Source organism: Eleutherodactylus coqui, chromosome 5, assembly GCF_035609145.1.
Source record: "Eleutherodactylus coqui strain aEleCoq1 chromosome 5, aEleCoq1.hap1, whole genome shotgun sequence".
Classification (NCBI taxonomy): Eukaryota; Metazoa; Chordata; class Amphibia; order Anura; family Eleutherodactylidae; genus Eleutherodactylus; species Eleutherodactylus coqui.
Window position 1 is genome coordinate 85,228,636 of NC_089841.1, and position 14,644 is coordinate 85,243,279.

General features: G+C 42.7%; 1 protein-coding gene across 1 annotated transcript in view; it reads left to right on the plus strand.

The window, feature by feature from the left end:
- Window positions 1–14,644, plus strand: part of CWC27 (CWC27 spliceosome associated cyclophilin) — a 181,149-nt gene that overhangs the window by 39,860 nt on the left and 126,645 nt on the right. The window contains exon 10 of the mRNA XM_066602791.1: window positions 5,292–5,449. Coding sequence (XP_066458888.1) covers window positions 5,292–5,449 — 158 coding nt within the window. The remainder of the gene's footprint in view (window positions 1–5,291; window positions 5,450–14,644) is intronic.

The window sequence follows — 14,644 nt, forward strand, 5'->3', positions numbered from 1 at the left end:
CTGGATCAACAAACTCTTTTGAAGTTATTAATGACTATAACATATAATATTGCTTCGCTCAAGAAAGGCGTCCAGGCCCCTCTTGTACTCTTTTATTGAGTTCACCATCACCACGTCCTCAGGCAGAGGGTTCCATAGTCCCACTGCTCTTACAGTAAAGAACCCCCTTCTATGTTGGTGTAGAAACCTTCTTTCCTCTAGACGTCACGGATGCCCTCTTGTTACAGTCATAGTCCTGGGTATAAACAGATGATGGGAGAGATCCTTGTATTGTCCCTGATATATTTATACATGGTTATTAGATCGCCCCTCAGCCGTCTTTTTCCTAAACTAAATGATGCCAATTTTGATAACCTCTCTGGGTATTGTAGTCCGCCTATTCCATTTATTACTTCCGTTGCCCTCCTTTGTATCTACTCAAGCTCTGATATGTCCCTATTGCATTGTTGTTGTTAGCCATTTAGTCGTTCATGACCCTCGGCGACCCTAAAGGCGAGCTCCCTCCATGTTTTTTGATTTTGCACTGCTTCGTTCAGTTGTGTGATATCCATATGCCATGTGTGGTCTGACCAGTGACTTGTAAAGAGGAAGAACTATGTTCTTATCATGTGCCCCTTGAACTCTTTTAATGTACCCCATGATCCTATTTGCCTTGGCAGCAGCTGCCTGACACTGGTTGCTCCAGTTAAGCTCATAGTTAACTAGAAACCCCCTAGTCCTTTTCCATGTCAGTGTTTCCCAGTGGTTTCCCATTTAGCATGTAATGGTGACATGTATTTCCTCTGCACATGAGCATAACCTTACACTTATCAGTGTTAAACCTCATGTGCCACTTTTCTGTCCAAACCACCAACTTATCCAAATCCTCTTCCAATCTCCTTGCGTCCTCTTTTGTTAATATCTTTATCATAGTTTTGTGTCATCTGCAAATATTGATATATTAATGCACAATGCTTCTAGCAGGTCATTAATAAATATATTAAAATGAATAGGGCCCAGTATTGCTCCCTGTGGTTACCCACTAGTAACGGTGACCCAATCATAGTATGCACCATTTATAACACCCTTCTGCTTTCTATCACTGACCAGTTACTTTCCCATTTACACACATTCACCAGACCAAGCATTCTCATTTTATATACCAACCTTTTATTTGGCTCATTATTAAACACTTTAGAAAAGTTCAGATACACAAGATCCAGTGGCTCTCCATGGTCCAGTGTGCAACTTACCACCTCATAGAAGCTGATCAGATTGGTTTGACAGGACTGATCTCTCATAAAGCCATGCTGAGTTATACAGCCATTTTCCTTAAGGTACCCTACAATAGCATCTCCTAGAAACCCTTCAAACATTTTACTCACAATAGAAGTAAGGCTGGGTTCACACAGGGCGGATTTGCCGCGGTTTTCCACGACAGATCCGCCCGCGGCCGCTAATCTTGGGATTAGCCAGCCATGTGGACCAGATTTCTCAGAAATCTCGTCCACACGGGACGGCTAATCCGCTGCAGTAAGTCCGGTTGAAGCTGCGGCCGCCGCAGCCTCGATTTCAAAAGATGCAGCATGTCTATTTACTTTTTTTTTTGTGTGTATTTTCAACGCCGCCACGGCTAAAACCGTGGCGGTTCTCCCGGCGGAAATCTCGCGTTTTTTGCTGCGGCCAAACCGCGAGATTTCCGACGGGAATCCGCCCTGTGTGAACCCAGCCTAAGACTTACCAGCGTGTTATTTCCAGGTTTGCTTTTTGACCACTTTTTGAATATCAGCACCACATTAACTATGCACCAATCCAGTGGAACAGACCTCGTCACTATAGAGTCCTTAACCCTTCCCGCCTCATGACGTAAGGGTACATCATGGGAGCAGGGTACTTCCCGCAAAATGATGTACCCTTACGTCATGAGGATAGCGCGAGATCATAGCAGATCTCGCGCTATCCCGCAGCGGAAGTCGGCTGTCAGTGATAGCCAGCGTCCCGCTGCAACAGCGGGGGGCATCGGAGATGCGCCCTCCTCGCTGTTAACCCCTTCCCTACCGCACTCTAAGTAGATCACGGTAGGGAAGGGGTTCACAGAGGCAGCGCGCTCCCTCTGTGACTCCAGCCGAGCACTCGTGATAACATCGCGAGAGCCCGGCTGGTTGCTATGGCAACAGGGCGCCAGATACCGGCGTCCTGTATTGCCATAGCCTGTGATCGCTATAGTGAGCGATAAGGCATGGCAGGAGAGAAGTCCTGGCATGCCTTATCGCAGCGATCTACAGTAAAAGTCCCTCAGAGGGACACACGTGGTGTTAAAAAAAAAAAAAAAAGAAAGTACAAAAAATAAAAAAGTAAAAAAAAAATGTTAAACCCTTTTCTTAGGCTTTTTCTCATATTGGCATAAGTTTTTAAAAAATTAAAAATCTCTTATATTTGGTATCGCCACGTCTGTAACGATGCGTACAATACATTGAACACGCTTTTTTCCTGCACGGCAAAGAGAGTTAAAAAAAAATGCTAAAAAACCGAGGCAAAATGCTAATTTTTAGCATTTTGCCTCCCAAAAAACGCAATAAAAGAGATTTAAAAAAAAAGGTGTGTATCCCAAAATGGTACAAATACAAACTACAGCTCGTCTCGCAAAAAATGAACCCTCACAGAGCGCTGTCTATGAAAAAATTAAAAAGTTATAGCACTTTGAATTTTGCGCGATCGCGATTTTAACATTACAAGTCCCATAGACCCCTGCAGAGAAAAAAATGCTGCGAATTTCGCAGGGAAAAAAAATCTCCAGTGGGTGGGCGCCCTTAGACTGGTGGCATTTAGTGGAGAGTTTGCTTTATCACTCTGCATCTCATCTGACATTTCATTTTCGTCTGTGAATACACTGTAGAGAGCTATTTAATAGATTTGTTTTCTGCTCATGGCCCTCTACAATTTCTCCTACATTATTTATTGAAGGGCCAACGCTTTTAGTATTAATCTTTTTACTCTTTATATAGTTGAACAACAGTTTAGGGATAGTTTTATTCTCTTTAGCAATAAGACTCGCTGTCTCAATCTTTGCTGCTTTTATCTGATTTTTGTCCTTTACAGGTTTTTAGTGCTTCTTCGCTGCCTTCTTGTTTTAGCAGTTTAAACGCTTTCTTTTTACTTTTTATTGCCCCCAATACATCTTTATTAAGCCATATTTGTTTCCTCCTATTACTAAGTCTTCTATTCCTGTAAGATATGAACCTCTCACAGTAAGTACTTAGAATGTTCTTAAACGTTTCCCATTTATAGTGTGTACTCTTATTTTTGAGGACATTATCCCAGTCAAGCTGATCGAACTTAGCCTTCCTAAAGTTTAGTATTTTTGTAACTCTTGAAGGACAAATCAAAATATATTATATTATGGTCAATATTTCTCAAGTGCCCCCCCAACCTGCACCCCTGTTATTCTGTCTGGTTTATTGGTTAATATTAAGTCCAAAATGGCTGTCCCTCTAGTTTGGTCTTGTACAAGTTGGGTAAGGTAATTCTCTTTAGTAATCAACAGGTAGTTGTTACTTTTTATGAGATCCGTAGGTTTCGGCTTCCCAGTTTATATTCGGATAGTTAAAGTCCTCCATAATAATTACCTCATTGTGATTTGTTGCTTCATCAATTTGTTTCAATAATAGATTTTCAGTAGCTTCTGTTATATTTGGAGGCCTATAGAAAACTCTTATGAGGATTTCATTGTTTTTCCCTCCATGTATTTCATTTTTTTTTTTTTTTAATTCTTTATTTATAAGTTTTCCATATAAAACTGCAATTCAACATTTACCAAATACAAAAACAAAATATGTGTACATACATCTTTAACATTCCAAAATATCAGTCACAAATACAGGTCCCTATGTTCCATAAGAGAAGGCATATAAGGCGTAGAAGTGGGGGATTTAATAACTGCTGAAAACCCCTGTTAAAAAAGCTACCTAACGTTCTGTGCAGAAAGATTCTTATATTCATCAGAGTTTTGGAACTCCAGCCAATGATGCCACGTTTTGGCAAATTTTTCATGAGCGTCTTTGAGTGATGCTGTGAGCTCTTCCATCTCTCTGATCTCACATATAAGATGAAACCACAATGAAATGGAGGGCGGTAGTGTTTGTCTCCAAAGTTTTGGGACACAAGCCCTTGCCCTCCATGTATTTCTATCCATAAAGGCTCCATCTTCCCATATATCTTCTTGTAATGTAGGCTTTAAACAGGATTTTACATAGAGACAACTTTTCCCCCTTTCTGGTTGGTACCATCTCTTCTGAACAGCCTATAACCCTGTAGGTTCACTGCCTATTCACAGCTTTCATCCTACCAGGTCTCAGTTATTCCCACTATGTCGTAGTTTCCCTCAGACATTATTACTTCCTGTTCATCAACCTTAGTGGTCAGGATTCTTGCATTAGTTACTATACAGTTTAGGTTATTTTTTATATTATCTGTATCGCTACTAACTCTTCTGCCAGTTTAACTGTACTAACCCCTCCTACCGCTCCACCCCCATTTCCATTACTTAGTCCCAGGTCACTGTCTACCCCCCCCCCCCCCCCATCTCTCTGGTTGCCCTACCCCCAGTCCCTAGTTAAACACACCTCCACCTTCTAGCTATCTCCTCCCCAGCTGCACCCTCCACATTGAGATACAGCCCACCCCTGCATTAGAGCCTGTAGCCAGCAGCCAAATCAGCCCAGTTCTCCATTAACCTAAACCCCCTCCTTCGTACACCAACCCTGGAGCCATTTGTTTACCTCCCTAACCTCCTGCTGCCTTTCTGGTGTGGCATGTGGTGCGTTTCTGTTCTGTGTGGACCTACTTTTAAGGGATTTTAGCGGCTTTATTTCTATGCTCCCTTTCTGTGCACTGCTTGCAACCCAAAATCAATACTTTTTTTTTTCTGGCACTTTGCAATTCTCAGAGAAAGGGAGCGTCCCTTAATAAGTATGACACTCGGGCCGATCTAAACTCCCTTCTTTTCAGTGCAATTGTATCAGTAAAATGGGAACAATTACACTGATAAATTAGTCCCAATATCTCTTGGAAGTGTCAAGCACTGGTGTTTTGGAAACGCTCATCACATTCAGTGTATTCCTAATCTCCGTCTGTATCTGATGAGGCTGTTTGAAGAATCTATCCTAACAGTAGTAAAGCACTACAAAAGCTTGTTCTATCTTTCTCTGTTATCAGCCATCCTGTGTTGGTCTCCCAAATACTGCAGTCTTTTTTTATAGTGTATGTGCTCAGACACGAACATATCACTTATGCCAATTATTCCCACATTTCAGGAAAAATCAAGTGAAGATGATGAAGAAGACATGGATAGTGATGAGAAACAGCAGATGAAAGATCGTATATCCAGTAAATTAAAAATGGACCGCAATAAAACTACAAAGTCATCAGCGAAAACTTCAGAGGATCTTCAGGAGAACAAAAGTAGTCGCAGGTAATTGCCTAAAAAAGCAGTTCACGTGATTTGTGCAGAAAGAAATGATAGCTGTGACTGTCCACTTGCACGTTCTATGTTTCCATTGTTGTGCTCCGTCACAGAAGCAGAACAGCGAAAATGACAGAAGTGCTGGATTCGGCACATGGTGGAGACGAGTGGCTTCTGACGGACCCCATCCACTATAATTGGGTCTGTTGGGATTCCATCATTCTGCCTGACATTATGCAAGACAAAGTCACATTTTTTTGTCCAGAATTTTAAATATATACTGGTGCAAATATGAACATTGCTTGAGTTATGTTTGCCATCAGTTATGTTCCACCTTCCTCAAAGGGGTTATCTTGGGTCTCCCCCTGGCATAAAACAACAAATAAGCATATACTTTTCCTCTCCCGGCTCCCTGCTTTGTCCTGTGCCGCTGCTTGTTCCTCGCGCCCATTGTGTGTATTACAGGCTGCTGTCCCAATGATCTACGAATCATCACAGGCTGCTGCAGCCAATGACAGAGCTCATTGGCTGCAGCAGCCTATGATGTGCCGTAAACAAGCTGGGGCAGCTGGTAAACATGACATCATGGGGAAGAATTAGAGTGGCGGCGCAGGACAAAGCGGGGAGCCAAGAGAGGTGAATATATGCTTGTTTGTTGTTTTATGCCAGGGGGAGACCCAAGATAACAGCTTTAAGGACCACATATTGACATGGTTTGTCCCAATGTTGACATCGCTCTATATTTTAGTAGCATAACCCTATATCCCACTACATTTCCTAGCCAGTCAATGCAGTTACATTTACTATGCATCACTAGTTGTTATCACTCTTTTGTTTTTTTCTGCACTCTAACAGAAGGCTAAGTTGATCATATAATGTATTTAGCCTTTTGGGATCAATGGTTAAAACAATTGAAACTACAGGTCAATATTTCCAAATGTGAAATGATGCAGTTGGGGGGAAAATCCTCAGACTTAGTATCATATTGGGTCTTGTGTGTTATCCAGGACTTCAGAGGTATTTAGGGTTTCTGATTTCTGACAGACTCAAAATGAGTCCACAGTGCAGTCAGGTAGCTAGAGGTAGAACCAGTAGGACCACAGTACCATATTTATAAAACCTCAGTATTTTACTCGTCCAATTGTCTGTACGATGATCATTTTTTCTTTGTTACAATGTAGAACATGTTGTTTTTGTTTCATATAATAGTGCTATTCTCTTGCTGTAATTCTCTTGTGAACCTCTAGATGGCACTAAGCAACCATGACAAGTGAAAAATTGCTAACTGTTTTGCAAAATGATCTAAATTGTATGTACGTTTTTATATAATATGTGTTATGTTATATAATATCATTACTGTGGCTATAGTATCAGATGCCAAGGTTATGGTTCATAGTACAGTAGTCACTGCATAGATGAGCCACTGTAGATACAATATAAGACGATCTACAGGTTTGCGTTTGACACATCACCTTTTTTTATTGTCACATTTCTAACATGTTACCTATTTGCAGTTCAAAATTATATCATCTCGATTTTCTTTATTTTAACTTTTCATTGGTTGGTAGGAGTAAGACAAATAGAAAAATGTTTACTTACAGGAGTAATCCCATTATAATGGTGTATGGCTTATCCACAGGGTATGCATAATATATCTCTAAAATGGGGTTCCCCAACACTCTCATCTTGCCACGGCAGTCCAATGGGGAATGAAATGCCATTAATGTCCATGATCGGAATGACCCTTTTAAAAAGCACCCCTCTAAAAGGACCTTCACTAATCCATTTAAGTCACTGAGGTTTTCTGTTCTGCTGGAGCACCCCTTTAATACGAGTACAGTAGGTGCAATGATTACATTTAGTGATGCAGAATACATAGATGCTGGATAGTGTCTTTGCTTTCCTCATTGATTACATCAGACATAAGGCATACTACTTAAGAATTTGCAATAGTTGCCCGTCTAGTAACGCCTCCCTACAGTACAGTGCGGTACTACATATCCTCTCCCGATCGACTGCCTGCTCATAGTGAATGGAGGCGGGTGCAGGAAGAAATCTCCAGCCCGCACTGCCTCCATATAGTGAACAACTATCGCTCCTGTGTGAGTTACTTTGTCCCTTGCCACATATCAGGTTTACATCACATAATACTTGTATGTTATCAGCAAAATGTCCAATTAGAAACAGAACAACATATTCTACAATTAGGGCAGGCTCACATTGACGTATGATTATGGCATATTATGCGTGCACTGTACGCCCGTGTGATATGCAGTAACTCGTTGGCAATCATTTACATTGCTTAGGCAGTTCTGCATTAGCGTGTCGGAATTGTGTAATGCGCCAGCACAAAAAAGAACGCAGCATTTTCTGTTTTTCCGCGTATAAAGTCCATTGTTCTCTATGGGTGCGTATATATGTGCAATGTAGTTGCACATAGGCGGCGCATATATATGCACCACTGCAAAGCGACAGCGCGGTAAATATAAACAAAAAAACCCAGGCGTGCGTGAGATACGCTGTCATGGGCAGTACAATTTTACCGCCATATACAGCAGTACGCCGGGCCACCGCCATCTCCATAGTGGTTAATTGCTGCTTGACCCAAACAGTGTTTTACGCTTACGACCGTGTGAGCTCGGCGTAAGTAGATGCTACAGTCCATCCTGGAGGAACCAAACCTTATGCATCCATAAATCACCTGGCTATAAGGAGGAGGAGCTGGGCATCCGTATACGGCAGCAACCGCATGTTTAGTTCAGCAGGAAATACATCCAGCAAAGGTGCAGCTCGGAATATGAACCTTTTTGAAAATGGGCTCCTACTTGTTGCTGAGCGTGTTCCCCGCAGAAATAATCGTGCGGTTACCGTATACTGATGTCCCGCAGTTTTCTCTTATTGCCACAGAATGGTATCAGTGATTTTGCCTGGAACTTGGAGTATAATCGTATGTTGTCATGCATGTTCTGTAAATAAACCCTAATTCTAGCAGTTTCTCATTTGTCCCACAGCTCTCCCATATCCTGCAGCGCTCTACACAGATGTATCCACCCACATCAATCTCTGTCTTTAGTGGAGATCACTATCTCATTTCCCTATATCAAACACATACCCTGGGGGCAATTTGCTACCAAATGCAAATTCTACACTTGGAATCAACTCCAGGCCAATTATCTCCTTAAAGGAAATGCATCCACTATATTTTTTAATAATTAAAGCCAGATAGTGACACATATATTCCAGTTTTCCAATCTATTTTTATTTTCTGAGTGTAGACTTTTTTTTAATTCTATTTTGCGTTCATGGCTATGAGGGCGGCCATCTTGCCTAAGTTGAAGGTTTTTATGCTATAATGCAGTGTTTTTCATTCTCCATACATAATACTTCTGATTTCATTTACAAAGCTCTATTTTGGACTCCCCAGACCACAAAACATTGTTCCAATAGCCTTCTGGCTTGTTCAGGTTGCCATGAACTCTGCTGTTCTGTTCTTTGGCTCAGCTACATCTCGGTCAACAAATAGTTAACCTTTTTACCTTGGACTCCACCTATGACCAACCATATTGCTTCTATATTAGGCACCCCCCCCCTATGGAGGATGCTTAATGACTTGGTTTCATTCAGCCATTGTGACAAAGCCCCTGTATCGTGCGTGTTCCTACTCTTTCCTCTTGCCTGTTTATTGACTATTTTGGCTTCTGTGCTCCCTGACCTCAGCTCTGTATATTGGACTCTGCTTCTATCTGTCTGACCTTCAGCCTGGACTTCGTTTACATATCTGTGCTGCCAGTCTTGACCCAAGCCTGCTTTTCCATTACATGCCTGTTCAGACCATCAGATACTGTGTGTAGCCCAGTGCAGCGTCGGCAGCTGTATAACTGGGACTATATGAGTGCTTAATGCCTTGGGGACCCCGCAGAAAAAGCTGGTATTCCATCTGGAGGTGTAAAGCATGAAAACCAGGGTTCCCCAGGTGCTGCCACCTCAGTTAGCCCACACCAAACCGGTGTGTGGCAAGACGGATCCACATCCACCTTCATGGCACAAGTCATCTTTAGCAAACTGCAGATGGGCAGCAGCCTTCCTTTTGGAGAGCAACATTTTTCCCTTGCAATCCTGCCAGGCACACCATTGTTGTTCAGTGTCCTCTTGATGGTGGACTTATGAACATTAACATTAGCTACTGTGAGAAAGGTCATTAGTTGCTTTCAGGTTATCTTAGGTTCCTTTGTGAATTCGTTCGTGGACTATTGGGCTATAATATGCCTTGCTCTTGGCATGATCTTTGTTGGTTGACCACTCCTGGGGAGGGTAATAATAGTCTTGAATTTTCTCCATTTGTATACAATCTGTCTAACTATGGATTGGTGGAGTCCAAAATATTTACGGCTAGTGCGAATGCATGCCGGCTCGCAAAACTGGACTCATGCGGCTGATCCGGAGAGGTGGGTATGGGGTCTTTGAGGGGCGCCGTGTCGTACTCCGCTGCGATATTCCAACACAGCCGTGGGAATGAAGTGAGGCCTTCTTGTAATGAGATGGTTTTGTAATGTTTTCCAGCCTGATGGGCATCAACAGCTCTTTTTCTGAGGTCCTCAGAAATCTCCTTTGTTTGTGTCATAATACACTTCTACAAACGTGTTGTCAAGATCAGACATTGATAGATCCCCGTTCTTCAAATAAAACTGGTCGCCCGCTCAACCCTCACTATCATCCCATTTAATGAAAATACTTCACTTTAGTTTCACCTAGAGGTTCACATACTTTGGTCACTCACAAACATGTCATACTAGATCATTTTCCTCAATATATAAATGACAAAATCAAATATTTTTGACTTGTTTGTTTGATTTGGTTCTCTTTGTCTACTTTTAGAACTTGTGTGTAGTTTTAGGTCAAATACAAGCAGAAATATGGAAAATGCTGAAGTATTCACAAACTTTCAAGCACCACTGTATATTGCTCTCTGTCCAATTTGAAACCCACAATGGATTTTCTTTTTCTAGACCTATTCAGAGGTGTACGAAAAAAATGGAATCATATGCTCCATACAGTGTTTGGTACTGAAAACAGTAAGGCTGGCTGCACACGACCGGGTTGGATTCCGGTTGCGGGATCCCACAGCGGAATCGAACCCTATGCCCAGCCGGTGACCCCGCGTATCTGTCAGTCGTCTGAATTCTCTGTGCTGCAGATGGTCCAGGCAGCTCTCCGTCAGACATGTGCAGTATAGCTTTTCCCACGGAATCAGCGACCTGTCCACAATGTTAATCGCGGCCGGGCTGCGGGTCGGACGGCTTCCGTTGACTTCGATAGAAGCTGTCTGTGCGGACCTCGCACTAAACTAGAGCATGCCGCGATATTTCCGCCGGGAGTGGAAAATCTGAACTGTTGTAAATAATAGACATTATGTTAAAATTTAATTTAAAACCATTTACAACAGTTCACAGGGGTTTTATGCTGCTTACTTCTTGTTTTCAGTATCAAGCTCTGCATTGAGCATATGCCACCTCTGTACTTTGTAGCTCCCTCCTTTTTGTATAATAGTAGGATTTCAGCCCTCCTACCTTTTTAGCATAACACAACAGAGGAAATGTATCAAAATAGATGCAAGCAAAGAGTGCGGTAGTTACAGAAAGCCACCGCTTTTCCTTTCCTCCAGTGTCTCCATCATAGGTGCCAGAAACTAAAATCCATTTCAGCCAATATACTTAGATTTAAAGTCTGCTGTAAACTGGTCCTAAATTCCGGTTCTCCTCTAGGAGGCATGCAGTGTCCATACAATACTGGAGATCAGCAGCACTTTCTGCCAGTACGTTGGTTATCCATTGTGGAGCTAGAAATGTCGACAGGTAAAACTACAAGTCAGGAGTCGTCAGATTTAGGCTGGTGTAGAAAGTTGCCCGTCCTCCGGAGATGGACAAAAGCTTTTGTTCAAGTACAGACTGGCAGATGCTATATATGTAATGGTAGGTGCAGTTATGTCATCTCCGATGGGCTGAACACCTCCAGCTTGTAGACCTCTTCCGGAAGGCTAATGTGCAGCATTGTTGTAATTACCACTAACAGAGAGCAGCTTGTTGTACAATTAATTATAGGATGGGAGTCTGTACTCCCCAAACTTCCTGTCTCGATGCTAACGCTCTTCTCTTTGTGTGAATATACTTTTGCACTCCTCCTTTTTTGGCTTTTTTAACTTCTGTCTGACTCCAGAGTTTTATGTGAATGTATTAAATTTGATTGAAGAAATGCCAAATAGAAGCCGAAAGAGTGGAAGTGTAGCTGTTAGAGATTGCAGTATTGCCCTATAGACTCTCTTGATGCCCTTTATATATATATATATATATATATATATATATATATATATATATATATATATATATATATATATGATTGTGATGTGTCTTGGGCTGATCACCACATACACTATGTAGAAAAAAGTATTGGGCCATACACAGAAGGTGAAATTAATTTAATTTGCATTTTTCAATACAGTGTTGGGCCGCCTTTGGCCTCTGACGGCAGTAACCCTCCTGGACATGCTTCTCACCAAATCCAGTAGGTGTGTGGAGGGATTTGCTTCCATTCCTCAATGAGAGGTCCACATAGTGATGCAGGGAATGATGGGCGCGTTGGTCGTGCACAGATACAATGTTTTAGTTTGACTCAAAGATGCTTGATGGGATTGAGATACGGACTTTTGGCTGGCCAATGAAGTTTTCAAACATTTTGTTCCTCAGACCAAGCCTCAACACTGCATGTTGCATGTGGTGCTCAGTCATACTGGTAGAGACACCGTGCTGTGCCAAAGTATTGTCACTGGGTAGTTAATGCCACATTGTCTGGAATGTATTTGTACCCATTGACATTGAGGGTGGACTTCAATAACCGATGGCCCAAGTCCTTACCAGCAGAAATACCCCCCCTTTCCCCGTCATAACAGACCCTCCTCCAAACTACACTGTTGGATTGATGCAGTCACGTAGCAACTGCTCTCCAGAGAACCGCCACACCCAACTGCAGCCATCTAATCAGAAGATGGTATACTATAATTGAGCTATCCACAACTCTTGCTTCCATCATTTACAGTCCAAGTACGACACTCCAAGCATCATCGCAGGCACCTCTGTGCATTCACTGCTGTGCTGTTGGGCTTGTGTCCAGCCGCTGGACCATGGTAACCATTTGATTGCAGTTCTCTAAGAATGGTTCTGGTGCTAACGGATGATTCAGTGGCCTGTGAGACCTCCTGAGCGAGTGTTTCAGCAGACAATGTGCGTGATGCCACATTCTGTCAGTTTACAAGGTCTCCCTGAACAAGGCTGCACACACCAATTGTTTTCTATTTCTGATTAACATTGCCTACAGTGGACTTTGGAAGTGCTGCAATGTCTCGTAGCGATTGCTTGCTCAGGTGACATCCTACCAGCATACCCCGTTGGAAGTTGTCAACTCTGAACCTCTTGACATTCTGATACGGTGCTGGGATATGCCTGTGTAATACTCTCCTTTAGGGTACATGCACATGGGCAAGAAAAAAAGCTGCTTCCGAAATTCTCTGGTGCAACTGTCTTCGGACAACCTGTCTGTGTGCAGCCCGATGTGTTGAAGACAGAGCATTGACATGTACTATTCGTGAAAATTGGCCAAGAATAGGACATTGTCCAACAATAGGCCACAATATTTTTTCTACTCTATCAAATGAAGGGTTTCTCTTTCCGTCCGATTTTTGGACTCATTTTTTAGTTTAAAAATCGGACGGAAAACACGTCCGTGTGCATGTACCCTTATACCTAATGCTGACACATCTGATGAGCATATCCCCTTCGCCTGACAGCAGGCTGGGTGTCCCAATGCTTTTGTCAACGTAATATATGTCTATGTACCCTTTGTTATGTTGATGATCTAATGCTCTACTCCAGTCTTATTTTCAGGCATCTTTTATAGTTGAAGGGGTTTTCTGGGATTAAACTACTGATGAGCCATTCTATAGGGGGTCTGCAGCTCTGGATCACCACCAATCAGCTGACTGAAATGACATAGCTCTTGGATGAGTGTCACTTTACTCCAGACCAGAAAGAGCACCATACATTGTACTGCACAAGTGCCTAATATTGCAACTTAAGCCCCTTCCCTTGAATGTTACTAAGCTGCTTTCTGGCCATGGGACCAATCAACATGACGTCACATGCCTGAAAAGAGGTCACAGCGCTCTCCCAAGCATATCGGCCTCTTAATTCAGCTGGTCGTCGGGGATCCCAAGTGATGTACCCCCTTCGATCAACTATTGATGACCTATCATGAGGACAGGTCATCATTAGTGTATTCCTGGAAAACCCCTTTAAAGCGGTAATACAATAAGATAAAGTTATCCTCTTATCCATAGGATAAGGTATGGATAAAGGATGACTTGCTGATCGGTGGGGGTCCAACTGCTGGGACTCCCACTGATTGCCAGAATAGGGGTTCCATGTATTCTCTGAATGAATGAGCAGTGGCTGCACGTAGACACCAGTGATCCATTTTAATTGGGCTGCCAGACATAGTTGAGCACTTGAACCACAGCTCCATTCATTTGGGGGTACACGGGACCTCCATTCTGACAGCCGATGAGGGTCCCAGCAATCAGACCTCCATTATTCTTCGTTTTACCAGAATACCCCTTTAACTCAGCTCCACGAAAAACTAAAGGGTTTGTCTGGGACTTTCAATTGATGGTCTGTGTTTATCTTAGTGCATCAATGTATCCAACCCCAGAACCCCCACTGTCAGCAGAACACAGGGCCAGCTGGAGCTCTGTGGTTCCTTCACTGCTTACCGAGGCCCACCAAAGTATATACAAGTGTAACACTACATGTTACAGTAGCTCAGACCTCTTCACATCCCTGTGATTCTGCTAATGACGGGGATGCCAGGAGTTGGACCCCTACAATTATGCTCTGATAGTCTTTACTAAGGATGAGTAATCAGTTGAAAATACTGGACAACCCTCTTATCGTTGGTTGGATCGTTCAGGGAGGCACAAAAAATGCTTGCTTATCGGCTGCACATGTTACCGTGTAAACAGGGAGATGTGCTGCCAATGAATGCAAACTGTATAGGGACGAACAATCATAGTAAAGCCACTTAATGAATGCCACTCAACATGCTAAACTGTCAGTCGGCACTCGTTAAAGCTGGCAAAAATTAGTCCTGATGAAATGG